Source organism: Leiobunum rupestre, chromosome 1 (genome assembly GCF_980474605.1).
Source record: "Leiobunum rupestre chromosome 1, qqLeiRupe1.1.hap1, whole genome shotgun sequence".
Taxonomy (NCBI): domain Eukaryota; kingdom Metazoa; phylum Arthropoda; class Arachnida; order Opiliones; family Sclerosomatidae; genus Leiobunum; species Leiobunum rupestre.
Genome location: NC_143384.1, coordinates 82,349,656 through 82,373,801, shown reverse-complemented (window position 1 = coordinate 82,373,801; position 24,146 = coordinate 82,349,656). Strand labels below are relative to the sequence as shown.

Genomic DNA, 24,146 nt, shown 5'->3' with positions numbered 1-24,146 from the left:
CATTTCAAATGCATTTACTCAATAAAAAATAGAAATACATACCTGACCTGAACCAACATATACAACACCAATTTTATGTGTTTCATATGGTGGTATATGATCCAAGACATTAACAGCTCTGTCAATAACCTATAGCAATATAACCAATCACTTGTTAAAAAAGAAAAAATGTTTCACAAAGGCTGCCATTTCAATCGCTAAATGCCTATTTTCAAAAATGTATATGCCTGTCATGAATTTTATATCTGCTACTTGGAATTTAATATCTACATATCACCTACAAGCCACTTACTGGTAACTTACCACCTTAAATAAACATGGCAGTTGAAAGTTACAAACCCTCCCCTAAATTACAAAAGCTAATATTAATTCTACATGAGCACAACTCTCTAAAGGAAAAGCTTAACTTACGACGTTAGTTCTCTGACTAACTGAGGCTAAAATAGACTATACTAGACAGTGAACAATTAATAAATTTTACATTTAAATACAATGAGGTGTGGTAAAAACATGATTTTTTCATATTTATACTCACAACATTCCAAATAATAAATATGAATTTCTAGTTAGCCATTAGTGTATAAAAGATTTTGCAATCATACCCATTATTAATTTGAAATTAGAAGTATTGTACAAACCTCAGTTCTCGGTAGTAGCAAAGGCTCAACACCGGGTGGAAAAACATTTTGATAAATTTGAAGGAACACAAAACTAGGATTCATTCCTATTCTATACATATCACGCTGTGGAGTAGTGACTGAACGAGCAGCAAAAGACTGGCTCCTCATGGGACTCTTTGAACTTGACACTGGACTCACACTAGAAACTGTGTAGCCCCTATCACGAAACTGGGATGTTGATGGCATAGGTGGTGGAGATATGCTGCCTACAAATAAAATTTTTTAAATTTTATTAAAAATGTTCAATACACACAGACATGTAAAATTGAGCATATTACTAAAACTTAATGATTTAGTACTATTTTAAAAATAATTATATAAAGTATATATTTTTTAACACATACCTTTCTTAATAAAAGGGCTTTTATGACCAGTTTTAGACTTTAATGCATTTAATGCTGGAGGACTCGTAGCTTTGCCACTATCCACTGTCGTGGAGGGCAAATTTATACCCGTGAGATCCAATTTCAAATTAGATTTAACTTGACTCTTCATGCTTTCTTCTGGGATTGTTTTACATTTATCTTCTTTTAATGGTGAACCAAGAAATGAATTTCTAGAAAACGAATCTTTTTTTTCAAGTAAAATATCAGATGCGAAAAAGTCTTCTTCTACTTGATGCTGTTTCACAGCTAAAAACAAAATTTCATAAAAATCAATTCCAAAATAGGGCTACAGTATCTATTCATTTCATGCTTAAATGATTTTGATAAAAAATATTTCAGTATATAGACACTGTCAATTGAATATGTAAGAGACAAATTGGATCTGATCTCATTAGTCAGTCCTGCCAACCAATAATTTTTTTCACTTAACTAGAGCTATCATATTAATTTTCTTCATTTGTATTTTTAGTTTATGGTACTGCTAGCTGCTTGGTTCTTATCACTAAGAAGTGTACAAAATCTCATCTTAATTGTTTAATTTACTTTGGATTCATTTAGTATATCAGCGCGCCTTTTACATTTATTTATAAATTTTTGATAGTCAATAATTTTGTTTTTGATTTGTAGTTCATTCTTAAATTCATCAAAGCTGTAAAATTGCTAATGTAACATAAATTCAAAACATACTATTAGGCTTTTCATTTAAATAAACAAACACAATTTCTGTTTGATGGGAATTAACACAAATTAAATAGCTATGAAAATGTTACCCTTTTGAAGATCTGGAGACATAGGAGGCGATGCATTTGAATTAGCTTTGTCTTCAAAGGTTTCACATTTATCAATGTTTGAGACCATTGGAGAAACTGAATTGGAGCTTGTGTTGGTATTTACTTTTCTCAGTGATTCAAAATTAGTTTGAGGCATCCATTGGCCATGCATATCCGGACTGGAGCTTGTGCGTCTTAGTGGAGATTTTGATCTATTTGAAGAAGACACTTCATAGTCGTATCCTGCCAAAACACAAGTAAATAATAAATAAAATAGCAGCTCAAATTAAGACTTTACGGTACATTAAAATAAAAATATATTGAACACTTTTCAACTTTCGAACTAGATTCTAAAAGGGATATTTTCCTTGGGTCTTGGCTGATTCCCAATAGGTTGATTAAAACATATAAGGCAACTGTAACAGAATTTTCAATGAAACAAACCTCAGTGAAAAAGCTATTTCAAGGGTTCTGCCTCAAATGCTTAATTAAAAGATTTAAGGATCTTTTGACTAATTCCAATAAGAATCCTTTCGTTCCTCACAGCAAAATCAAATTTTAATTTTAAATCTAATATTGCAATGTTTTCCAATTTCTAAAGAATATTTTACAATAGCATTAATTTAAGCACCAACAGCAATTTTTTCCTAAATTTTAAAAACAATCCAAAAAACAATTTACTTATTACTGTATTTTTTACATAAGTCTTATTTATATGGGACTAAGAATGGTAAGGGGGTTTAAGTTCTGAAGTGGAAAATTTAACTTTATTATTTTCGGTTACTACCATAGAGAAACTATTACTTGCCCTATCTGGTTGAAAGATCCCAATTGACAGAGAGAACTACTTGCTATTGCAATGCTATAATGGAAACTGACTTTATTTAAAAATAGGCATAGCCATGTTTAAAAAGATATGCAACATTAACATTTTCTTTAATTTATCATATGTTCTATATAATTAACAAAAATCTTAAAATTTAGAAATTTTGTTTTACAAATGCTACGGGAAAAGGAAATTTTAAAGTTGCAAACAGCTTAGTGAGGGTGACAAAAATGATTTTGCCTGTTCAGACAAAATGTCTAGAAACAATCTAGCTTCCATTTTGAGAACACTATAAAAGGAGTAGTCATTGAGGGTTTCAAGTCATACAACGTAAAAAATGTGCACTATACCCGAACCAAAACCAACCAAGCAAATTTGGGAGCACACATACAGAAAATATTATTATACATCAATGAAAAAATAAAACCTATTAATGGCACCAGTTTCAATTCTATTGTTTTAGTAATTACATTCACAAAAAAATCTTACTTTCATCTTCTACATTCACATCAAGGTCATTTAAAGGAGAAATAAGGTTATTGTCCTCTGGACTAGGAGAAACACCATCATTTTCAGTGCTTATGCTAACCGAATAATCGTCCATATTTTTAAACCAATTCCCAAAATCTGGTATTGGAAAATCCTGTAAGAAAATGTTCAAAATATACTTTTTGTCTAGATTAATTGTACATCACTTTTTGTGGTTTGTTATCCTTTTGGACTGTAGGTTGTTTAAGTTTGAAAGAGGACAAAGTTATGGTTTAAGAAATTAGGTGCTTCAAATACTTGAAGAGCACCACTTTACTTCTTCAAGAAGGTGCAGAATTATTTTAGGGTGTAGCAATATAGAGTAGTAGCACATTGTAGGTTTGGCCATGGCCGCCATTGTGGGCGCGAATTTTTTTTAGGAATAGGAAAAAGTATGGGTGACGTTGTGTGACGTAGCACTGCCATTACTCTATTAGGTACTTGGAATAAATTAAGGCCTGCTTTTCCAGAAAACAGTTGTGGATAAAGAATGTTTGCTACAGAGCAATTAAATAAAACTGGCAAATTTTAGAAATTCACTTACTGGAGTTGAATTAGAAAAAAATAAACAATTTTGAATTTTCATGAGCCATGAAACATTTCCTGTTGGTTTTCTTATTAAAACTTCAGCCCAGCCTGGGCACCAGCAGCTACAAATACTCAATTCCTCTAAAGAAATTGAAAGAAATAAGGGGAAAAGTAAAATGGTTTTTCAATTAATACATTACACAGTGACCTATTTATCAAACAGTTCAGGCAAGTCCCCTGCCCTCTTACTCAGTTAAATAGATCATTCCAATCCTCAGAAAATACTATGCTTTGACAACATAATGCACTAGAATATTTATCTCACAGCTGCGAATTATTTAATTTACTAAGTACTTTCTAGCCTTAGCTAAGCCTTACGTCACCAAAAATATATTATCCTAAATATTTTGTTTCATGCAGGTTTGACTTTTAAAGTAGAGCTTTAATGTTTCAGGACAACTAATGTTTCCTCAGTAAATTCCTTCCCCAAAAAAAAAACACAAATCAGCCCTGTATTTCCTTAGATCTTTAAGACATTCATTGCGACTAAGGCACCAGTCAGTGACAATTGTCTTTGTCCCCCCCCTCTCTTTAAACATGATGACTGCAGATCGTCTCAACATAATCATTCTCCCTAAGTATAAATAAACACATTCTAGGTTTCATATAACACCATTTGTTCCGAGATCATGTGTAATAGCTAGATTGGTCTTAGGTTTTAAAGGTATACGTACGAGTTGAATCATTAACTCCATTTGCTGATACTGAAGCCTTCCCCCCCAGAGTTTCAAAGGATGAATCTATTACTTTCACAGATTTCACCTCCCTGCTAAAGAAAAAAAAACCACTTATTAACATACCAGTAACAAAAATTCCTCAAAGGAAATTCCACATACAATATAATATGGACCTAGTTCTAAGAAAACCTACAAAAATGCTCTAGCGAGTCTTAACACTTGTTCAAATTTCAAAAGCCATTAACTTAGCCTTTTTTTATACTATATCCTTTTGGTTTCGTTTTGGGGAAGTGCACGTACTAATAGGGTTTGTGTCCGAAATGCCCTACTATAGGTCCTACTTTTAAATAATCTTCCTTATATCAATTAAAAATTACAAAGCATTATATTTTGTCTCTATTACAAATAATTTTATTAAAATTAACTCAGTATTTCACTCACTCAACTGAAGCACAACACAATTTTATAATTATTTTCACTCAACTATACATATATTTACATTTCCCTAAATATTAAAATCAAACTCAATATCTGTTGAGGCCAAGTATAATGCCACAATATTTTAAAACTAATATAGAAATAACTAATAGGTAGAATCAATATATATTTTGTGATTAAATATTTGATATTTCAATTAGACTTGCTAAAGTTTGGATACAAACAGGACAAAATTTGATCAAATTGACAATTTTGGTTAAAAATTTAGGGTTAATTCTGGCACATTTCTCAATGTATATTTAACAGTAAAAATGGACTTGATATTTTCTTGTTAAGCCTGTACTCATTACAATAGACTTTGTAATGATTACCGGTGTAAAAGAAAATCCAAGCTTATTTCCTTGCAGGTAGAGAATGTTTTGAAAAAAAAAAAAAAATTGTATATGTTCTAGAGAGTTGGCAAGGAATTATCAAAACATCTGGTTAGTAGATGGATTGGTCTAAGAAAATGTAGAGGAAATTCAAAACAGTAAAAATCTTACATGTCACTTCTTTTGTTTTGATGAATCAGCAAGTCATCTTTTACTAAAGACACTACATTATGGGTAAAATCTCTTGTACTAGGCTGAATGGCTGATCTATGTCGCTGCCTCTTCTTTTCCACCGGTTCAGGTTCCTCTCTATAAATATCTGCGTACAAAATAAATACACATTTAGCAACCTTGAGTGCAATAGCAGAGCGCACTGAAAAGAATTGTGTGATAAATGTTGTAGGAAATCCATATTTAAACCCCAATAAAATATAAAAGCACACTAGGATTCATATTTTTGGTGAAGGAAATATTTCTAACACGAGAAAATTTACAGAATTTTGAAATTAAATACCAATGAATACCATAAGAATATTGAATTTTAAAAAATTGGGGAGGAAAGTGCTAAACTTGGTTAATTATCAGAACCAAGATTGCTCCGGAAGGTATATACCAAAATATTTTGGCTTCTCTACCCTTACCAAAAAATAAGTTGGCTAAAAAATATTTAAACTTGGTTTTAAGTAGGTTTTAAGTTGGCTTTAAGTGGTCTTTATTAAGTAACATTTTAAGTAAGTTTTTAGTTGGCTTTAAGTGGTCTTTATTAAGTAACATTTTAAGTAAGTTTTTAGTTGGTTTTAAGTTGTTTTTAAGTAGGTTTTTAGTTGGTATTTGTCTCAAATACAAACTTAAAACCAACTTAAATAGTTCTTAGACCACTTATTTTTTGGTAAGGGCAGCTACAGATGCCAGAAATGAATTAGGATGGATGAATTTAAAAAATAAATATTTAAACAATCTATGCATATTAATGTTTAAGATAAAAGAAAACCAAATGCCAGAATATGTCCTCAAAGTGTTGGTTGCACGAAATTTTAGCTTTGCCCTTACCAAAAAATAAGTTGGCTAAAAAATATTTAAACTTGGTTTTAAGTAGGTTTTAAGTTGGTATTTGAGACAAATACCAACTTAAAACCTACTTAAAACCAACTAGAAGTAGACTTAAAACCAACTCTGATTTTGTTAATGGAGGCAACTTAAAACCAACTTAAAACCAACTTGAAACTTGCTTAATAAAGACTACTTAAAACCAACTTAAAACTTACTTAATAAAGACAACTTAAAGCCAACTTGAAACTTACTTAGTAAAGACAACAACATGTTTAGTGGGTGGCCTACCACCAGGGTATTTGCACTGCAGGCAAGTCAATATAAAGGCGGACTGACAGAAGCAAACCTAGGCCTTTAAACCACTTAACAACTACTAAAATATACATATACATACTCCCTTTAAAACTATATATTAAGGGGGGCGCAAAAGCGGCTAAATACCCCGGGCGCCATTTTCTCTCGCTACGCCTCTGCTGGAACAACACTAGTCACAAGCATGAAATGTGCCCGAAATATTCTGTTAAAGAGCGACCCTTGGACGGATCGTTACAAAGTACCCTCGTAGGTTCTTAGAAATATAAATACGTTCTTTGCATATTTGGACGAGCGTAGTTATTTAGTAGAAAAATATTCGTCAAAACATTTTAAACCTTCTCGCGATACAAGCACAAACTTAAAGCCAACTTAAAACCAACTTAAAAATAATATGAAATTTTCCGACCACTTAAAACCAACTAATTACCAACTTAGAAAAAATAAGAATTTTCCAGCCTACTTAAAACCTACTTAAAACCAACTTATTACCCCTTTAACTAGTTTCTTGAAATATGCTGGCAACTTGAGCCTACTTAAAACCAACTTAATATCAACTAAAATGTGTAAACCAACTAAAAGCCAACTAAAAGCCAACTTATTTTTTGGTAAGGGTGGCTAATTAATGATTCATTAGAAAGAGCAAACAGTTTATAGCAAGTACAGAAAATTTCATAAAAATCGGTTAAGTGGTCTTTGAATTATTATAAAAAGAAGTCGAAATGGTGGAAATCGAGTTTTTCAGCGAATTTCCAGACTTCTCGGCACCCATGACGTCAGAAAATGCGAAGCGTATCATTGGCTAATTGTCTGTAATACATTTCTTAACATCTGGGATTAAAAGCAGGTTGATTTAACACCCAGGAAAAAGTCCTAAGCAGTAGTAATTGAAAACTCCCTTACCAAAAAATAAGTGGTCTAAGAACTATTTAAGTTGGTTTTAAGTTTGTATTTGAGACAAATACCAACTAAAAACCTACTTAAAAACAACTTAACACCAACTTAAAACAAACTAAAATGTTACTTAATAAAGACCACTTAAAGCCAACTTAAAACTTACTTAAAATGTTACTTAATAAGACCACTTAAAGCCAACTTAAAAAATAATGTAATTTTCTGACCACTAAAAACCAACTAAATACCAACTTAAAGAAAAAGGCATTTTCCCACCAACTTATTACCAACTTAACTAGTTTACTGAAATATGCTGACCACTTAAAACCAACTTAATATCAACTTAAATGTGAATACCAACTAAATACCAACTAAAAACCAACTTATTTTTTGGTAAGGGCTTCTGCAAGAAAACAGAATCCCTCCACTTCAGTTCCTCCTATTTTAGGAATAAAACTACAGCTTTGATTTGCCCCAAATTGCTCGTGCTACGGAGGAAAAAAATTCGCCAAAAATTTCAGGATTTTGGGGAGCGAAAAAGGTCAGTTTCGGACTCAAAGTTAATACACTTAGGCTTGGAAATTTGTTTCGACAATGACATTTTTGGAAAGAGAACGTCCTGGGCTTCAAAACAAGCCCGCATTTATTCGTTTTTATTACTATCGATTTTTCGTGCAACCAACACTTTAATATGTTTAAAAATATTACTCATAATCACAATACACGTAACTGTCAATCTAATTTTTCACGAACTTATAAAGAATCTAATATTACCAACCAAAGTGTTAAAATACGTGGCATTCGTCTATGGAATTCTCTGCCAAACACTGTTAAACAATGCCAATGGTTAAAATGGAAATTAAACGTTATTTGGAATCTTTTAACTTTTAGTTTTTTTTTGTAATTTATTTTAATTTAATTTAATTGTGACGGACTCTATTGTAAACCAGAGCTTTATTGATCTGAATTGGAATATCCATTAAAAGATTTTTATTATTGTTATTATTAAAGAAAATCAAATATTTTCTAATACAAAACTTACCAATCTTTTCATTCGGATGACATAATCGATAGCATTTCTCGCAAAGAGCATCCTTATATGCATTGTTTCCTGGCCCACTGGTTGTGATTGTCACTAAACTATTTCCTACCAGCCAACTTAAACTTTGTCCTTTCTCCATTAGAAATTCTGTTAAGTGGTTTCTACATACATGAATTAAAAAATACAAAACAATAAGTTACATTTAGGCAAATGTTAGCAAAAGTTAAAAATATCATTCTCTACATTTAGACCAAAAAACTAGTCTATGTGAAGAAAACAATAGCTTGGTAAAACAAAGTCCCGACTATTCAAAAAATGGCTGGGGGATTTGATATTATAGTTTGTTTATTCGAAAATACTTTTCCCTATTAAAAGACCTAATACTGGCAGCTTCTTAAAATCATAGACTAGGAATTAAAAAATAATATAGGGTCAGTGAAGGTAAGTGTTATCAAAATATTTTTATTTTTGTAGTTTACTTGAAATTACCTCTAAGCAAAAAATAGCACCCTCTTAAGAATTGGTACCATTAATATGGCCACTTTACCCTACACAACTACGCAATCAAATATTAATATAAAAGTAAAAGTATAACGTTTTTTCAAATAAAAGTTTTAAAAGCTAAATTTAATTTAAATTATTATTGAAAATATACAAAATATGTTTAGTTAAGTATATTTCAATATCCATTCATCAAATAATATTTGAGGAAATAATAGGGGGTGATCACACTTAACTCCATTGACCATATTAAAAGTATGATTTTTATAGTTGACGGGTCAAATATGTTTTTAAGCCATAAATATAATTGAAAATCAGATGATGGGCAAATAACAAAATTGTCAGATACCTTCCCTTTCTATTTACAAAATTCATTTACTATACACATTGGGGGTGAAAGAGGGGAAAAGGTCTAGCTAATTCCCCAAAGTATAAAAATAACAAAACAGCAGTTAAAGAAAATTTCAATCTTTGAAATCTGTGCTACATTTCCCCCCATATCCCACTTTAGGTAAATAATACCTTAAATCTCTTAGATTTAAACAACGAATTGTCTGAGGATACGAAATCCTACTTTCAACCACTTTAGAAAAGTGCCATACACCGATTTGCCAACCTTTAAAATTTTCATTAAAATTAGAATGATAGTGTCACTAAAAATATTCTTCTCCCAGCTATAAAGGGATAAGACACCCTACTCAATCTCTTGCTGCAAAATATCATCATTAAATACTTGTGCCTGCATATACTCAGTTAACATGAATTAATTTTTGATACAACCAAACAAAACATAGTTGCAACTACGAAATATGTACGTTAACATTGTCTCCTGATGCTCTGATCTTTACTTCTCAGAATGGAAACGCCCTAAAAATATGTCTGTAGCGCCATCTAGAAAATGCAAAAGTGGTATCCCTTACCAAAAAATAAGTTGGATTTCAGTTTGTATTTAGTTTGATATTGAGTTGGTATAAAGTAGGCTCAAGTTGTCAGCATATTTCAAGTTACTATTAAAGGGGTAATAAGTTGTTATTCAGTTGGTAGGAAAATACTGCTTTTGCTAAGTTTATAATTAGTTGGTTTTTAGTAGTCAGGAAATTACATAATATTTTTAAGTTGCTTTTAAGTAGTTAAATGTAAATGTTGATTCTGGTTTAGTTGGAAATAAGTTGATTAATAAAGAGGATTTAAGTTAATTTTAAGTAGGCATTTGTCCCAAATACAAACTGAAAACCAAGTTGAAATACAAGTTGTCCTAAGTGGTTTTTAGCCAACTTATTTTTTGGTAAGGGATATTTCCCCATACTCTAATGGAAGGTTAAAAAATGAAAATATAATTTCATCTCAAGTTGCATTGGCTGACTGAAGTATTTTAATTTAAATTATAAAAATTAAATCAAATTATATTTAGACTATTTTTTCAAGGCCATATGAAAAAGTAGGCACTAGAAGGAGCCAGCCAATTTCGAGTTTGAGAAGTATAAAATACTTGGTGCCAGCATTTAATAATTCCATAGTTCTTAGTTACTTTTATGCGTTCTTGATAAAACACATATTATAGCAAAACATTATCTATAAAATAGAATTATATATTTTATCATCAAATGGCTATTACTATTTACTAACATTAAATTGTCAACTCAATCTGGGACAAATAAAAAAGAAGATACCTTTTGGGTAAAGTTGATATGGTGACATGGCAGTATCTACCAAATAGATCTAAACAAGTTTCAAGTAACTCTTCTTGAAGAATCTTCAGTGTTGCTTGTTTGTTTGTGTTCAGTTGTCGATTGTCATTGCTATAAGATATATTTGAAATTAAACTTCCTGTCCGAAGGTTCCATTCGGCTCTTTTTTGACAACCAATAGAAAAGGACAAAATAAAAACAGAAAAAAAAAATCATAAAACATGCACATTACAATTGCTAAACAAGAAAAAAATAACACAACTTTGATAATAGGTTTATATCACCACACAAAAATGGATTGCAGAAGTAACTGGAGACAGTAGTGAAAACCAATACTACCTGAAACCTAAGCTAGAGATTTATTGACATGCATTGATATTTCCACCTTAGGTGCCTGCAGAATAGGCCTAAGCCTAGCTGCAACTTAATAGACCATAGTTTCAGTTACTTTACGTTACTTACTTTATTAGCATTTATTATTTCCGCTCATTTATCTATTGTTTAATCTAATATAAATGATTCAAAAAGATAACTTCGATAAAATTTCTATACCGCGGTTTTTACTGATTTGCTATTGATCATTAGATTATAATTGATTTATCAATGAAATATGTAAATCATTTAAATTTAATAGCAATTTACCTAAATTATAACTTATGGTTCTTGGTTTTAATCAAGATACCGTTACCTATATCATAGGCGATCTTTATAAATAAGGGGAAGTTCTGATAAGCTAAACATTAATTACTGTAAATGACTCAAGATGCAATACATTTATAAAAAGTTTAAATTTCTGTAATTTTAGGAGTCTCTTTTTACTTATTGTCATCAGCCATATTTGAAGGTGATATAGGCCCATTACTGCAAACTAATTTATAAAATTAAAAACTATGAACTATAAAGCAAAAACACAAGGTACTGCAGAACCCAAGAAAAAGCTGATGATTTTAGAGGTATCATATTAATATTAATTAATGCAAAAAAGAATAATTACAACAAGAACTCTAACCTTGCTCCTACTTAGTTAAATTATCTAGTAAACATGCTTTCCCAATTGATGGGTGTAACAATATGTAACATAATTACTTATAAGTATGCCATAAAGGTATTTTCATAATGAAACGTACGATCATGTTTCTGATTTTGACAATCTATAGTTTAGCTCGTGCCTTGCAATCACAAGATTTTGTTTCCATGGTAACCTTTTAATAGCGAAAGGTACATGACGATTTAATATTTAGTCCTTTAGTTGAATGTTCCATCTGAAACAATGTCCAATATAAACTTTTCCTATGAAAATGTTATACAGAGGCATACTTATGTGTTATTATGTTATACATGGATTAAGTGAGTATATTGCACTTTTATTGTCTTCAACAAAATGGTTATTAGCCAGTGAAAAACGATAGTGAAACCTCTCAACTATTAATGTTGTTGAAGCTTTCTTCAACCAGTGGTGTATTATTAGAAACTTGACAGCTTAAATAAAGCTATTCAATTGGTCACAAAGCAGTCTTGCAACCCATTTGGGAGAAACAAATACCAGCTCACTAAGCCGGTGTGAGCAAACTATAATACACCACTAATTCCAACTCATCAGATAATCATTATTAGTAATAGTTTTATATTTACAGTGCACAACTTCAAATAATCAACCAATAATTATTCTCCACAAAGAGAATGAGAGTTTACACACTAAATTGTTTTATTCATTATGACATTGAGTATAATTAACTTGATCTGTGAATAGCTCAATATGATAAAACTAACTGGGGATCCATAACCTTCAAAATGGGCCAAAGAAGACATCCAATCAATTCAAACCAAATATTTATCCGGTTCTAGATTTTGGTTACCAAATAACTTCCTCAATATTTTAATTATAATGTGTAATATTTGCACAGAAGTCTTAAAAGCAGATAAAAGTACGTTGACAAAATAAAATTGGGAAATTGAGAAAGAGGTGCAATGGGACAGAAATCAATAAAAGGCACTTGCCAAGCCTGTTACCGATATAAATTTTTTCACACAAGCATGGGGCAAAATGTTTCGGCATTTTGGCACCAAAATTTTAAAAATGTTCAGAAATTTCTCAATGAAAATTAATAAAATGTATATTTAATCACTGTACCAAAAGCCATCCATTATAGACAAACAGCTATATCAGACAGTAACAAATATATAGTATTTTCATACAAAATTTATTAACAATATACCTTAAAGCTTAACACTTTCACTACATTCTGCACATAAAAAATGTACCTCATACCATAGAGTTTCTAGGTTTATGAAGTGAATTTAGTCAAGAAACCATGACAACTTCGGGTTCTAAATATTTATGTTATTCTTGAAAAATATACCTGCGAGAAGTCGGATCATTCAAACTCCCACTTCTTTGACGCTTTGCAGCATCAATAAGAGTCTGAGTAGTACTAGTAGCTGATTGTGGATAAGTTTTCTCTTCAATTGGAGCAACTGCATTAGCCCGAAGCCCCTAAAAATTTTATCATTTATACAGTACATATATACACACTTATGAAACAGGAAATAAAAGTAACAAAATAATGAATGCATATGAAACATGGGCATTTTTTTAAATGAATCAACAGTACTGAACACCCTGATTGTGAACAATAAAAGCAGGAAAATATGTCATAATACTAAAATGTATAGGGTTACATACAAACCCAGGAATACATACACTTATGAAACTGGAAATAAAAGTTCGAAAATAAAGAATGCATATGAAACATAATGGGCATTTTCTTAAATGAATCAACACTGAACACCCTAATTATGAACAATAAAAGCAGGAAAATAGGTCATAACAACAATGTCTAGGGTTACATACAAACCCAGGAATAACTAGTGTACACAAAATCTGTTACCATAGCTTTAGCTATGCAGCCAGTTCAATAACTCAGGCGGCTCTGTGTGGCATTGGGTTGAGTAAAGTTAATAGCTTGGCCCTAGTCTAACTAAAAACTTCATCCACGTTTTATGCATTCTTGAATAAACTGGTTTAAAGTGTCAGAACTTGGTTTAAAGTGTCAGAACTTGGTTTAAAGTGTCAGAACTTGGTTTAAAGTGTCAGAACTTGGTTTAAAGTGTCAGAACTTGGTTTAAAGTGTCAGAACTTGGTTTAAAGTGTCAGAACTTGGTTTAAAGTGTCAGAACTTGGTTTAAAGTGTCAGAACTTGGTTTAAAGTGTCAGAACTTGGTTTAAAGTGTCAGAACTTGGTTTAAAGTGTCAGAACTTGGTTTAAAGTGTCAGAACTTGGTTTAAAGTGTCAGAACTTGGTTTAAAGTGTCAGAACTAGGTTTAAAGTGTCAGAACTAGGTTTAAAGTGTCAGAACTAGGTTTAAAGTGTCAGAACTAGGTTTAAAGTGTCAGAACTAGGTTTAAAGTGTCAGAACTTGGTTTAAAGTGTCAGAACTTGGTTTAAAGAGTCAGAAGCTGGTTTAAAGTGTCAGAAGCTGGTTTAGAGTGTCAGAACTTGGTTTAAAGTGTCAGAACTTGGCAGGGCTTAATTTTAATGGAATGCGAGACATTAGCTAACTCTATAAAGTTGTCACAGCTGCTGGATTAAATTTTTTCAAGGGAGCAGTCAGAAGATTATAAATTACAAAGTGGATCTAAATAGGGTGAATATTTTGTTCAGTCAAAGTGACATCCACAGAGAAATGATTAGCAATTTCAAGTTTTGACATATAGCTAAAGTTCCTAGATTACGAAAAAGGAAATATTTTTTACATTATGCCACATAAATTACCTTCATAATATATCGTACAAAATCCTTTCTGAATGGCAGCCGACATTTCAAAAACCACATAGCAATCACATGATGAGCAAGAGCCACTGTATATTGATGGAATCTGAAAAAAATTATGAAGATTAAAAAATAATTGAATCAATAGATTTCATCGAGAACCCATAAATAGAGATAAAGCAAAAAAGGCCAAAATGCATAGGGAAAACACAAATGTGATTCAATTATCACACGTTTTATAAAAACAATCAGAAATCATCAATTTAGATTTTATATCAAAACGCTCAGTAAAACGTTCTTTTGTCCATGCTTAATCTCTACTGAATTCATAAAATAGAACTAGCGATAATTGAGATAACCTATAGGTATTCAATGAAATAAGAAAGACCTAAACTAACTTGAAAGGGTTTGTATAAGGAAGTGCAATGGCGAAAATACTCATGTATTGATCCTCAACAAAACTCTTATACAAAGACGGTAATCGTATTAAATCTATGAACGAAATAGAAATCTATCAATATAAAATTAGTACAACGCTAGAAATGGAATTAAAATAACTCACTTGATAAAAACTCTAAAATTGGTATGGAAATGGTAACTGTGGCTGAAATCTTTGACAAACTAAGGAGAACCTCTGGAAGAAGTTTGTACATGATATCGTTCATTTGTAAGGTACATAGTGATAATGCTACTATGCATGGCTTAACACATTTGGAGACCAGCCCCTGTTGCAAGCATTTAACAAGCATTCTCTGTAATAAGACGAGGAAAGGGCAGTTAGTTCATTGCATGAACCAACAATATAATTTCTTGAAAGTATTATATCTATGCACTATCGAGCTTAATCATAAGTGCTGTCGTACGACAGCTCCCATGCTTTCTTCCCATGATATTAAAATTTTTCACCACAAAAACCTTTTGGGATTCCAGAACTAGACTACATAAGCCCTTTTTTCCAGGATGTACAGATTTTATTTAAATATAATTATATGAATTCATCTTTACAATTTCAATGAATATTGGCGAAATGTGCAATTTAGGGTGAACAAATGATTTCTAATTGGTTAATGATATTAGTACCAGAATAATATGTCAAAGTAAAATACTTTCTATTTTCAACATCATTGATATAGTAATTAGGTCCATACTGACTGAAATAAAACCAAATGAGCCCAAAGTTTAGATTCCCTTTTTACTATAATTTTTTTGACCAACATGTATAAAAAATCCAATTATTGTAAAGACACTGCTACACTATACATAGTTGATTTACACTAACTTCTTCATTCAATTGAATTAACGTATGAAAATTCCTTCATGTTAAAATATATCTTCTAAAATTGTATAACATTCTAATTATGAAAAGTACTATTCTATTTCATGGGAGTCAAAGTATTGGTATGTAATGCTCGGTTTAACTATACAAAAATCTATACACAATTAAAATGACAAAATATAAGAAATTATAATAAACCTGAATATGCGAATTCATATCTTCATGATAGGCAGATAGCATTGAGAGTACAGGAAAAATGTAGGCATGGAAATCTGTTTTAGTGAAACGTGGCGGTAACAGCTGTAATGATTCATAGTTTTTGTTCATAACCTAAAAAATAAAATATAAAAATAATTATAAAAAAAGCAATTAGTTAAATTAAAAATATTTAAAACCCACTAAAGCAATCCAACTACGTAGGTATAGTTAATTAGACCAATATTAAAACTTCCACTTTACTTCCAGCTAAATTCTAGTAGATTCCTTAACTGAATAAGAAATTGGTACAACTAAGAACTTTACAAATACTAGACCTTCACAGTCACGTTTTTCATTTGGTTTTCCCCCAATTCATTTTGTTTTACGCATTTGTGCACCTCCAATAATTTAAGTTAAGATATTGCTACAAATTATTTGGACTATAAAACTAGAATGAAAACTAATTTTAGAAAATAGAAAAGAAAATGCCAAAACACGTTTGTAGCATGTTCAATTGATCTGCAGCTTGACACTGAAGAAATGAACGGTACATTATTTTGGCCCACCTATCATTAAAATTTAAAACTTACATATGCGATCGAATGCGCTGGCAATGCAACCAAATTTGGAAGCCAATATCGAATGCGACATCTAAGTTAACAAAATAATTAATTCAACAAGTGGGCGACAAAGTTAACAACAGCCGCAGGTCAACAGTTATTCGACCCTCTTCTGCATAATCCTCTAAGGGATGCCCAGGAAAAAGACAATTCCTGGAGACCAATTCTGGATTTGCTGCGAAGTGGGAAGGAGCATGAGTCGTTTGAGTTGAATAACGATCGTTTATACTGTATGGCAACCATGTTCAGGCCTCCCAAAGCCGTAGCCCCTGGAGCCTTGCATAAGAGGATTTTAGATATTTATGATAACCATCCAACATCCGAGCATCATGGGACACTTGCTGCGGAAAAGAAGATCACTCAGAAATACTTTTTCCCTCCCTGGCTTCTGGAAAATCATTTATAATTGAATGAAGAATTGACAGACTTGTCAACGGTATAAAGCTCAGAAAGTCAAGCAGAGTAGTAAGATGATTTCAAATAATTCTACTAATTAATTGTCTGCGCCAATTGGTGGGAATCAACATGATGGGACAAGTAAAAAAAGGTGGCTTTCTTATTGTAAATGGCAAACAGAAAGAGTCTCAAAGAGGCAAATTTCTAATTGGAAGTTACTTAAAGTTAAGGAGAAGGATTAGTTATTTTAGGGTGCAAAATATTGTGGGAAAAACAAAGGAAACGAATAAAACAAACCAGTCTACGCAAAGGCCTCAAAGAATTAAAAGGAAAGAAGCTTTCTGATAAAATAAATGGCAATGGTAACTTAGCTATTACCTAAATTTTTTCTTTTTCTCCTAAAATAAAAGAAAGAGTGCATGATGGTCATGATCTATACCTAGTTTATGAAGGGAAATGTGTGGTTTTGATTCTTATGTCTGTGACATTATCTTTAGTCCAGGATAAATTCTTAAGTGATAATGGAAAATAATTTTCATAAAAATATTATAATAGTGTTCCTGAAACTATTGCAAAAATGTTCCTATAAATATTTTGCGATAATGTTCCTATAAATATTTTGCGATAATGTTCCTATAAATATTTTGCGATAATGTTCCTATAAATATTTTGCAATAATGTTCCTATAAATATTTTGCAATAATGTTCCTATAAATATTTTGCAATAATGTTCCTAAAAATATTGCAATAATGTTCTTAAAAATCTTGCAATAATGTTCCTAAAAGTCTTGCAATAATGTTCCTAATAATATTGCAATAATGTTCCTAATAATATTGCAATAATGTTCCTAAAAATCTTGCAATAATGTTCTTAAAAATCTTGCAATAATGTTCTTAAAAATCTTGCAATAATGTTCTTAAAAATCTTGCAATAATGTTCCTAAAAGTCTTGCAATAATGTTCCTAATAATATTGCAATACTGGTGTTGAAACAATGCAAACTCTTGATCTAAGCAATCTTGATTTAAACGAATTAACACAAATTTGGCCTTCTTTTTCAGTATAAATCTAATGGCAGGAATTGACTTTGGGTGTCCTCAGCAAACCTTCAACCGTATCATAACTCTTAAGTCATTTTGTTCTCAGCTACAGAGAGCAAAGTTGATAAACCAACTTATTTTTACCAATCATGAAAATACTGACAAGGAGACATCCCGAAGTGTAACCCACCGATTTTGTTCAAACTCGGGGGTTGGTAGACCTTCATGCATCATGAAAAATCCTAAAGGGAATTTATTCAATGGGCAACCGTTTCGCCATGGCAACGAAAAATGTTTTTGACAACACAAAATATTAAATTTTTCCATTGAAAATAACATGGGATTTTGACCTCAAATTGATCAAAAGTTGACCTATTGTGATGTTTTTTTTTGTCAATTTTTATCTATTTTTTCTATTTTTGGCATTTTCGAAATTTTGAAATTTTTCAAATTTTTCACAGGGGGGGGGGGGGGGGCTAGGAATCGGTCAGAGTCCCATGTTATTTTCAATGGGAAAATTTCCATTTGTTGTTGTCAAAAAAAATTTCATTGCCATGCCAAAACGGTTGCCCATTGAATTTTTAGGATTTTTCAAGTTACATGAAGGTCTACCAATCCCCCAAGTTTGAACAAAATCGGTGAGTAACACTTCGGGATGTCTCCTTGTGAGTTAATGGCCTTTCAAGCCACGTCAACTTTTCTTCATCTTTGCTCTTTAAAAGTGAGTAAGTCAGGGTTTCTCTTGAAAACTACTTCTTTGAAATGTCTAACATTCATAGAATCAAAAAATCAATGCATAATAAGAATTAATTTAATAGTCTCGTGGCATTGCATATTGGTCACCCAACTCCAATTCGAAGGCATTCGCCACTGTTTCACTAAAAAAGTGGGCTGCAAGCCACTCTCATTCAAGAGTGAGTTTCAAAAAGACGATCTCTAGTGAGTTTTGGAACCAATTTAACAGTCCATGGACAGTCCAATTCATATAATTTTAGAAAACAGGTCCAGTGAAATGATTGATTATGGTTTTTGCTTTTTGTGTGATAGTTATTGTTACTGTGACCATTTCTAGCTGTCTTAATTAGATGTGGTGGGTCACATATGAAATAAATGTATCTTTCTTCATCACAAGAAAAAATATTTTTCCAACAGAAACTACTTAACAGTTTGCGATCGGTACTAACTCCATCCGCTATAAAGCTGAGTACTTTAATTCCATTTAATTCTAATTTAGATATGGTTTGCAAAACATACCTATGTAGACTCTCAGTCACCATATCCTAGCTAGCATGGTAAATAGGCCAGAGGGAACTTAAAATATCCAGTGATACTCTGAATCATTATTTGGAGGATATGTGTTGCAGCTTCTGGTAATTCACTCGACTCGGTTTCTTATTGGTAAAACTTCATTACCAGTTTTGTCTAAATTAATTAAGCCAACCCAATCCCCAGTGTTTAGAAGGTAAACAATGTCCTCCTTAATCTTAATTTCATCTATGATAATAATATTAATAATAATCAGCTAGGTTAGGCCTAAGTCATCAAGCGACTTTTAAAGCCTTTAATTCAGGTGGCTGGGTTACAATGCGGAGGAGGGTGGTGGCAAGCAATGCATGCCAACAGTTCCCTACACTAACTATTACCGTTAACCTCTACAAGTTTTTAAGGAAGGGGAAACCGAACTTGCAAACTCAACGCAAAAGGAGTGGTTCACCCAGTGCCACAATCTGGGATCGAACCTGGTTCCTCTTGCTGCAAGGTGAAAGTGCTAACCACTCCACCACCCCACTTATGGACACATACCTTTGGTGATCTACGGGATAACTTAAGTATAGCATTTCTATAGCCTGAATAAAATTCTGCGTTGAAACCACCTTTTAGTCCAACATGAGAACTATGGTGGTAAAAGGTTCTTTTTGAAGGAAGTTCAAAAATTCCGCTAGAAACCACGGTATTGTACGCTGATGAATTTTTTTTATACAAATTAAGGGCCTAGCTGCTTGATTTATGTTTCGCTTTTAATTTTCAGGATGGTTAACTGCTGTTCCACGTACAGTCTTTTAAATTAGTTTGTAGATAACATTCTATTTTGCTTTTCTAGCTGCACACACCTAAATTGGCTTTCTTTGTCACAAAAATACTGCCCAGAATTCTTACATTTAATGTTATATCTCAGACTCTCCATAGTTTCTTTTGTTGATCTAATGACTTGTGAGTGTTTTAGTTTAATTTCTTCACTAACTCATCTCGCGCTGTAAGTACTCAGATCGTTTTTCCATATATCTTGATACTTTTGATAGAATGATCATTTTCTGGCGACCAAAGCTATTATTTTAAACTCTACAATGCCTGGTGCAAAGTTCACATAATTCTTTAGTTTCTAAATTAATTTTTTTTTGCAAAGGCTTTGAATTATTTCAAAAAGTAAAGAATTCAATGGAGCGCATTATCACATAAATTTCAGTTTATTCCTTCTTTTGAAAATGATCTAGGAGTTCATCTTGCTTCTTTACATACAAAGTGTTATGTTTTGGCTGGCCAGTTTTTCAATATTTAAACAACAAATCTACCACAGGCCGAAATCCATTGCATTAACTTGTCAGGCACTTTTCGAGGCCGTGCAAAAGGTATGAATTTGGTAGACACAGTTGAAGGCTTGGAAGAATATGTAACATTTTCACTCAAAGAATACATACACGTACTGCTTATTTTTAGGCATATAAACTATGGATTACACACTAATTGTATACAAATATTGATAAAACTTTAACAAGGTATTTGAGATAAATGATTAAATAATAATAATAATAAATAAGCCACGAATGAATAAGTCAGCTTACAGAGTCTCCATTTTAAATTTTTTGGTCACATGGAACAAATGACCTTGGTATATACTCCTACCAGGTCCCTCGAACTGATTGAAAGCATCCTGCTTTTAAAAAGTAGTACTGTCCCATATTTGAATACAAGTAAACTGAATAAACACGAACTAATATTTATTAATATGACGACCATAATTAAAAAATATATATTACATAATTTACAAAGTTACAATTAATACAATCTATCGAACATATCTACAACACGGCATCGACGGCAACAACGTTTTGTTTTAGGTGTGCGCCATATAATATACGTGAATTATGACGTCACTAAATTACGGATGTTCTTATCTCTAGGTCATATGACGTCATTATGCCTCCTTCACAAAAGGTACGTAGCTGTATTACTCTATAGCTTACAGAATGCCTGAAGCACAAAAAAAGTACAGCAACGAGCAAATTTAAACGTGGGTGTGGGCTTTTAAGTAATAAGTCATGTATTTCAGAAACTACGGTGTGGCATTAAAAACTGAGACCATCGCATTCAAATAGCAGTGATTAGCGGTCTTAACTACAATCCAGAATGTTTCGATAACCTAGCCCCCCTTAACTAATCCTCCAACTTGTTCTATCGACTATCTTGAAATGTAGCATTCGATATTAAGAGTGGCATTGCGTCGCATCTGAATAAGAGTAATTAACAGTCATGAGGGTTATTGTTAACTTGGTCCCCCATGTTATGTTCTTTCTTAGTTCCACAGCATTCGAATCCTTCAAAAAATGTCGTAATATTTCTGTCTACAACATTTGGGCCAGCTATTTGGTTGCTCTATAATTGTATTTTATATCGTCTTTATTGGTCCGGTCATTATATTTTTAGGTGAGAAGTCGAATTGGCCTATGTCAATATCCAAATTGTTGTTACTACAGTAATCAGCTGCTTCGGCTTCTGATTTTATGTCCATCGTGGAAATAGTATACATCCGAACGATTTCCAATGGATAGCGATAATATCACGTTGCCAGATTGGAGTACGCTCATTTTTCCTATCTAATGTGATAGTAATATCTTCTCCTGTTCCTGTGGTACTTGGCTGAAGATCGTCCACTTGATTCCTAGTGGTAATAGGTTCCATCATTTTCTCATGGTGAGTTTAATTCCTTGGAACAAATATTTTCCTATCTTCATCCATAGCATCTTGGAAGTGAAAGCCTATCATTCTCTTCTGTAACTCGTTGTGGAAGCGTGCTGGGTCCATAACCTTTTTTATGTTCTTTCTTAGTTGATTAATAGTTGTGTTGTAGGAGCCACATTAAACACACTGCCTTTCAGTTCAACAATTTGAACAAGTGTAGACAACTTTACTAAAAAAAAAGGGCCACTAGGGCGAGTTAGTATTAACAAAATTTTAGGGTGAGACACCTGGCGACGAACTCTAGAGCTTCAAGAGTAAACAAAGATATGATCATCATTGATATGCAAATAGATATACATATAAAGAGATTATGATTTTGACATATATTATCAACCCACTTGTTAAATTAATTATTTCGAAAACTTAGCTGGATGTCACATTAGATATTAAGAGCTTCGCATTGACATTGCATTCAAATAGGAGTGATTAACCCTATTAATCAAAACATGGAGGCTTTCGTTAACTTGGTTCCCCACTCGTTAAATTAATAATTTCGTTAACTTATATGTTATTGTTATTTGTGAATATTGTTTTTTCTGCTTGAGTACTTTGTCATGATGTCATTAGCGGACTTTATCTAATCAGAAAATATTTTTCAGGCAAACGGTTTATTACTTGCTTATGGTCTGTTTAATTTTTTCTTTCAAGCTGATCAGTATGGTTAGTCTTAAGTTCCTCTGTATACTAAGTGAAGTTTACTTAAATTATTGTTAATATATACTTTATTACCAACTTGTTTTAATTACAAACTTGATAATACGTTTAAAGATTTCTAAAATGTCACAAAAAGTTATCATGCCACAGGTGCTGCATTAGAAATTAAGACTTTGCTTCGCTTTGCTTTTTGTAACTGTAAAAGTACAAAGTGCAACCCTTTCAATCACAAAAAAGGGGGGGCTATCGTTAAATTTGTCCCCCACTTTAAATTAATTACTTTGTTAACTTAGATATCTTCGCATTAACGTCACATGTTATTGGCTGAGTTTGTTTGCTAAAAAAGTGGGGGGCTGTTGCTAAGTCAGCCCCCCTTTGGTTTTACTTTTCCTACTTAGTACTTATGTCGCATCTCTTTTATCTGCTTTCACAATTGGTCGCATTGCGAGCTCATTCAATCGATTATATGAAAGTTTTAGATATTTATAATAGGGGGCCCAACTTAATGTACTTAGAAAGGAATGAACCAATATAGACAATGGTTTTGCTAACACATGTCATACAGCATATAATATTCAATTATTTAAGTTTAAGCTAGAACTCTTAATCCCACCCAAAACACAGATTTGACATAAAAAGTACACATACCAAGGTGCATAATGTAGAACATAAAGTTGTCACAGAGTTTCCACCACAGATGACAAGAGCTTTGTTACAAAGTAGCTTTGTCAACTCATGTAACACTAGCTTTAAGCATGGCCACTCCTTTTCCTGATGACGTATAGAAAAATGTTAATCACTAAATGATAATACAACTTAGAATTAGAGAGGCAGTGGTTAAAAAATCAAGATATTTTATAATTTAATTGTAATAAATTACGCCGAGGTAGACCTTATTCCCATTTACGAATTGGTCCCGAGTAGCAGCTCTGGTCGCGTCTAGCCCAGCACTTCTACAGTTTTGCGCCCAGTATCAAGGGATGCCACATTTAGCATTCCAGCTGTGAGTTCGTTCCTTATTATTACCCGGGTTTTTAACATTGTGTAGTCACATCAGTGGCGCCGATCCCATGTGGGCGGCGGGGCCGAAGCCCCCATTGGGAAAAATCAATGGTAAAACTGCCGATGTTAAAGACCATTTACTTTTAAGCATCCGTAGCAAGAAAGTGTTGCCAGCAGCCTCATTCCAAGTTTATTAGTGAGCTTCGGGGAAAAAAGCGATCGGCACCACTGAGTCAAATCTTCAGCCTCCTGGGCCACGTTACCCTGACCCTACATTGAGTGCGGCTACAACCTGACTCTTTGGTTGAAAAACCAAGACCCCATTGAATTTTACCAGAGATCCTACATACCCTCCTTGGGTTTGAAACTCAACACAAACTTGCTCTCTACATCCACCATCAGAGTTGTACAGCCTTGACGGG

General features: G+C 32.4%; 1 protein-coding gene across 6 annotated transcripts in view; it reads right to left on the bottom strand.

The window, feature by feature from the left end:
- gig (TSC complex subunit tuberin) overlaps positions 1-24,146 on the bottom strand; it is a 59,403-nt gene that overhangs the window by 3,617 nt on the left and 31,640 nt on the right. For 4 of the 6 annotated variants that reach the window (XM_090154647.1, XM_090154655.1, XM_090154640.1 and 1 more), the window contains exons 20-35: positions 23,371-23,493; positions 15,996-16,127; positions 15,084-15,273; positions 14,920-15,013; positions 14,525-14,627; positions 13,112-13,245; positions 10,734-10,913; positions 8,563-8,723; positions 5,436-5,583; positions 4,453-4,547; positions 3,735-3,859; positions 3,152-3,305; positions 1,837-2,079; positions 1,025-1,312; positions 639-886; positions 43-129 (exon numbers count right to left, since the gene is read on the bottom strand). In XM_090154647.1, coding sequence (XP_090010773.1) covers positions 43-129; positions 639-886; positions 1,025-1,312; positions 1,837-2,079; positions 3,152-3,305; positions 3,735-3,859; positions 4,453-4,547; positions 5,436-5,583; positions 8,563-8,723; positions 10,734-10,913; positions 13,112-13,245; positions 14,525-14,627; positions 14,920-15,013; positions 15,084-15,273; positions 15,996-16,127; positions 23,371-23,493 — 2,505 coding nt within the window. The remainder of the gene's footprint in view (positions 1-42; positions 130-638; positions 887-1,024; positions 1,313-1,836; positions 2,080-3,151; positions 3,306-3,734; positions 3,860-4,452; positions 4,548-5,435; positions 5,584-8,562; positions 8,724-10,733; positions 10,914-13,111; positions 13,246-14,524; positions 14,628-14,919; positions 15,014-15,083; positions 15,274-15,995; positions 16,128-23,370; positions 23,494-24,146) is intronic. The other 2 variants (XM_090154675.1, XM_090154683.1) reach the window with 2 other exon arrangements.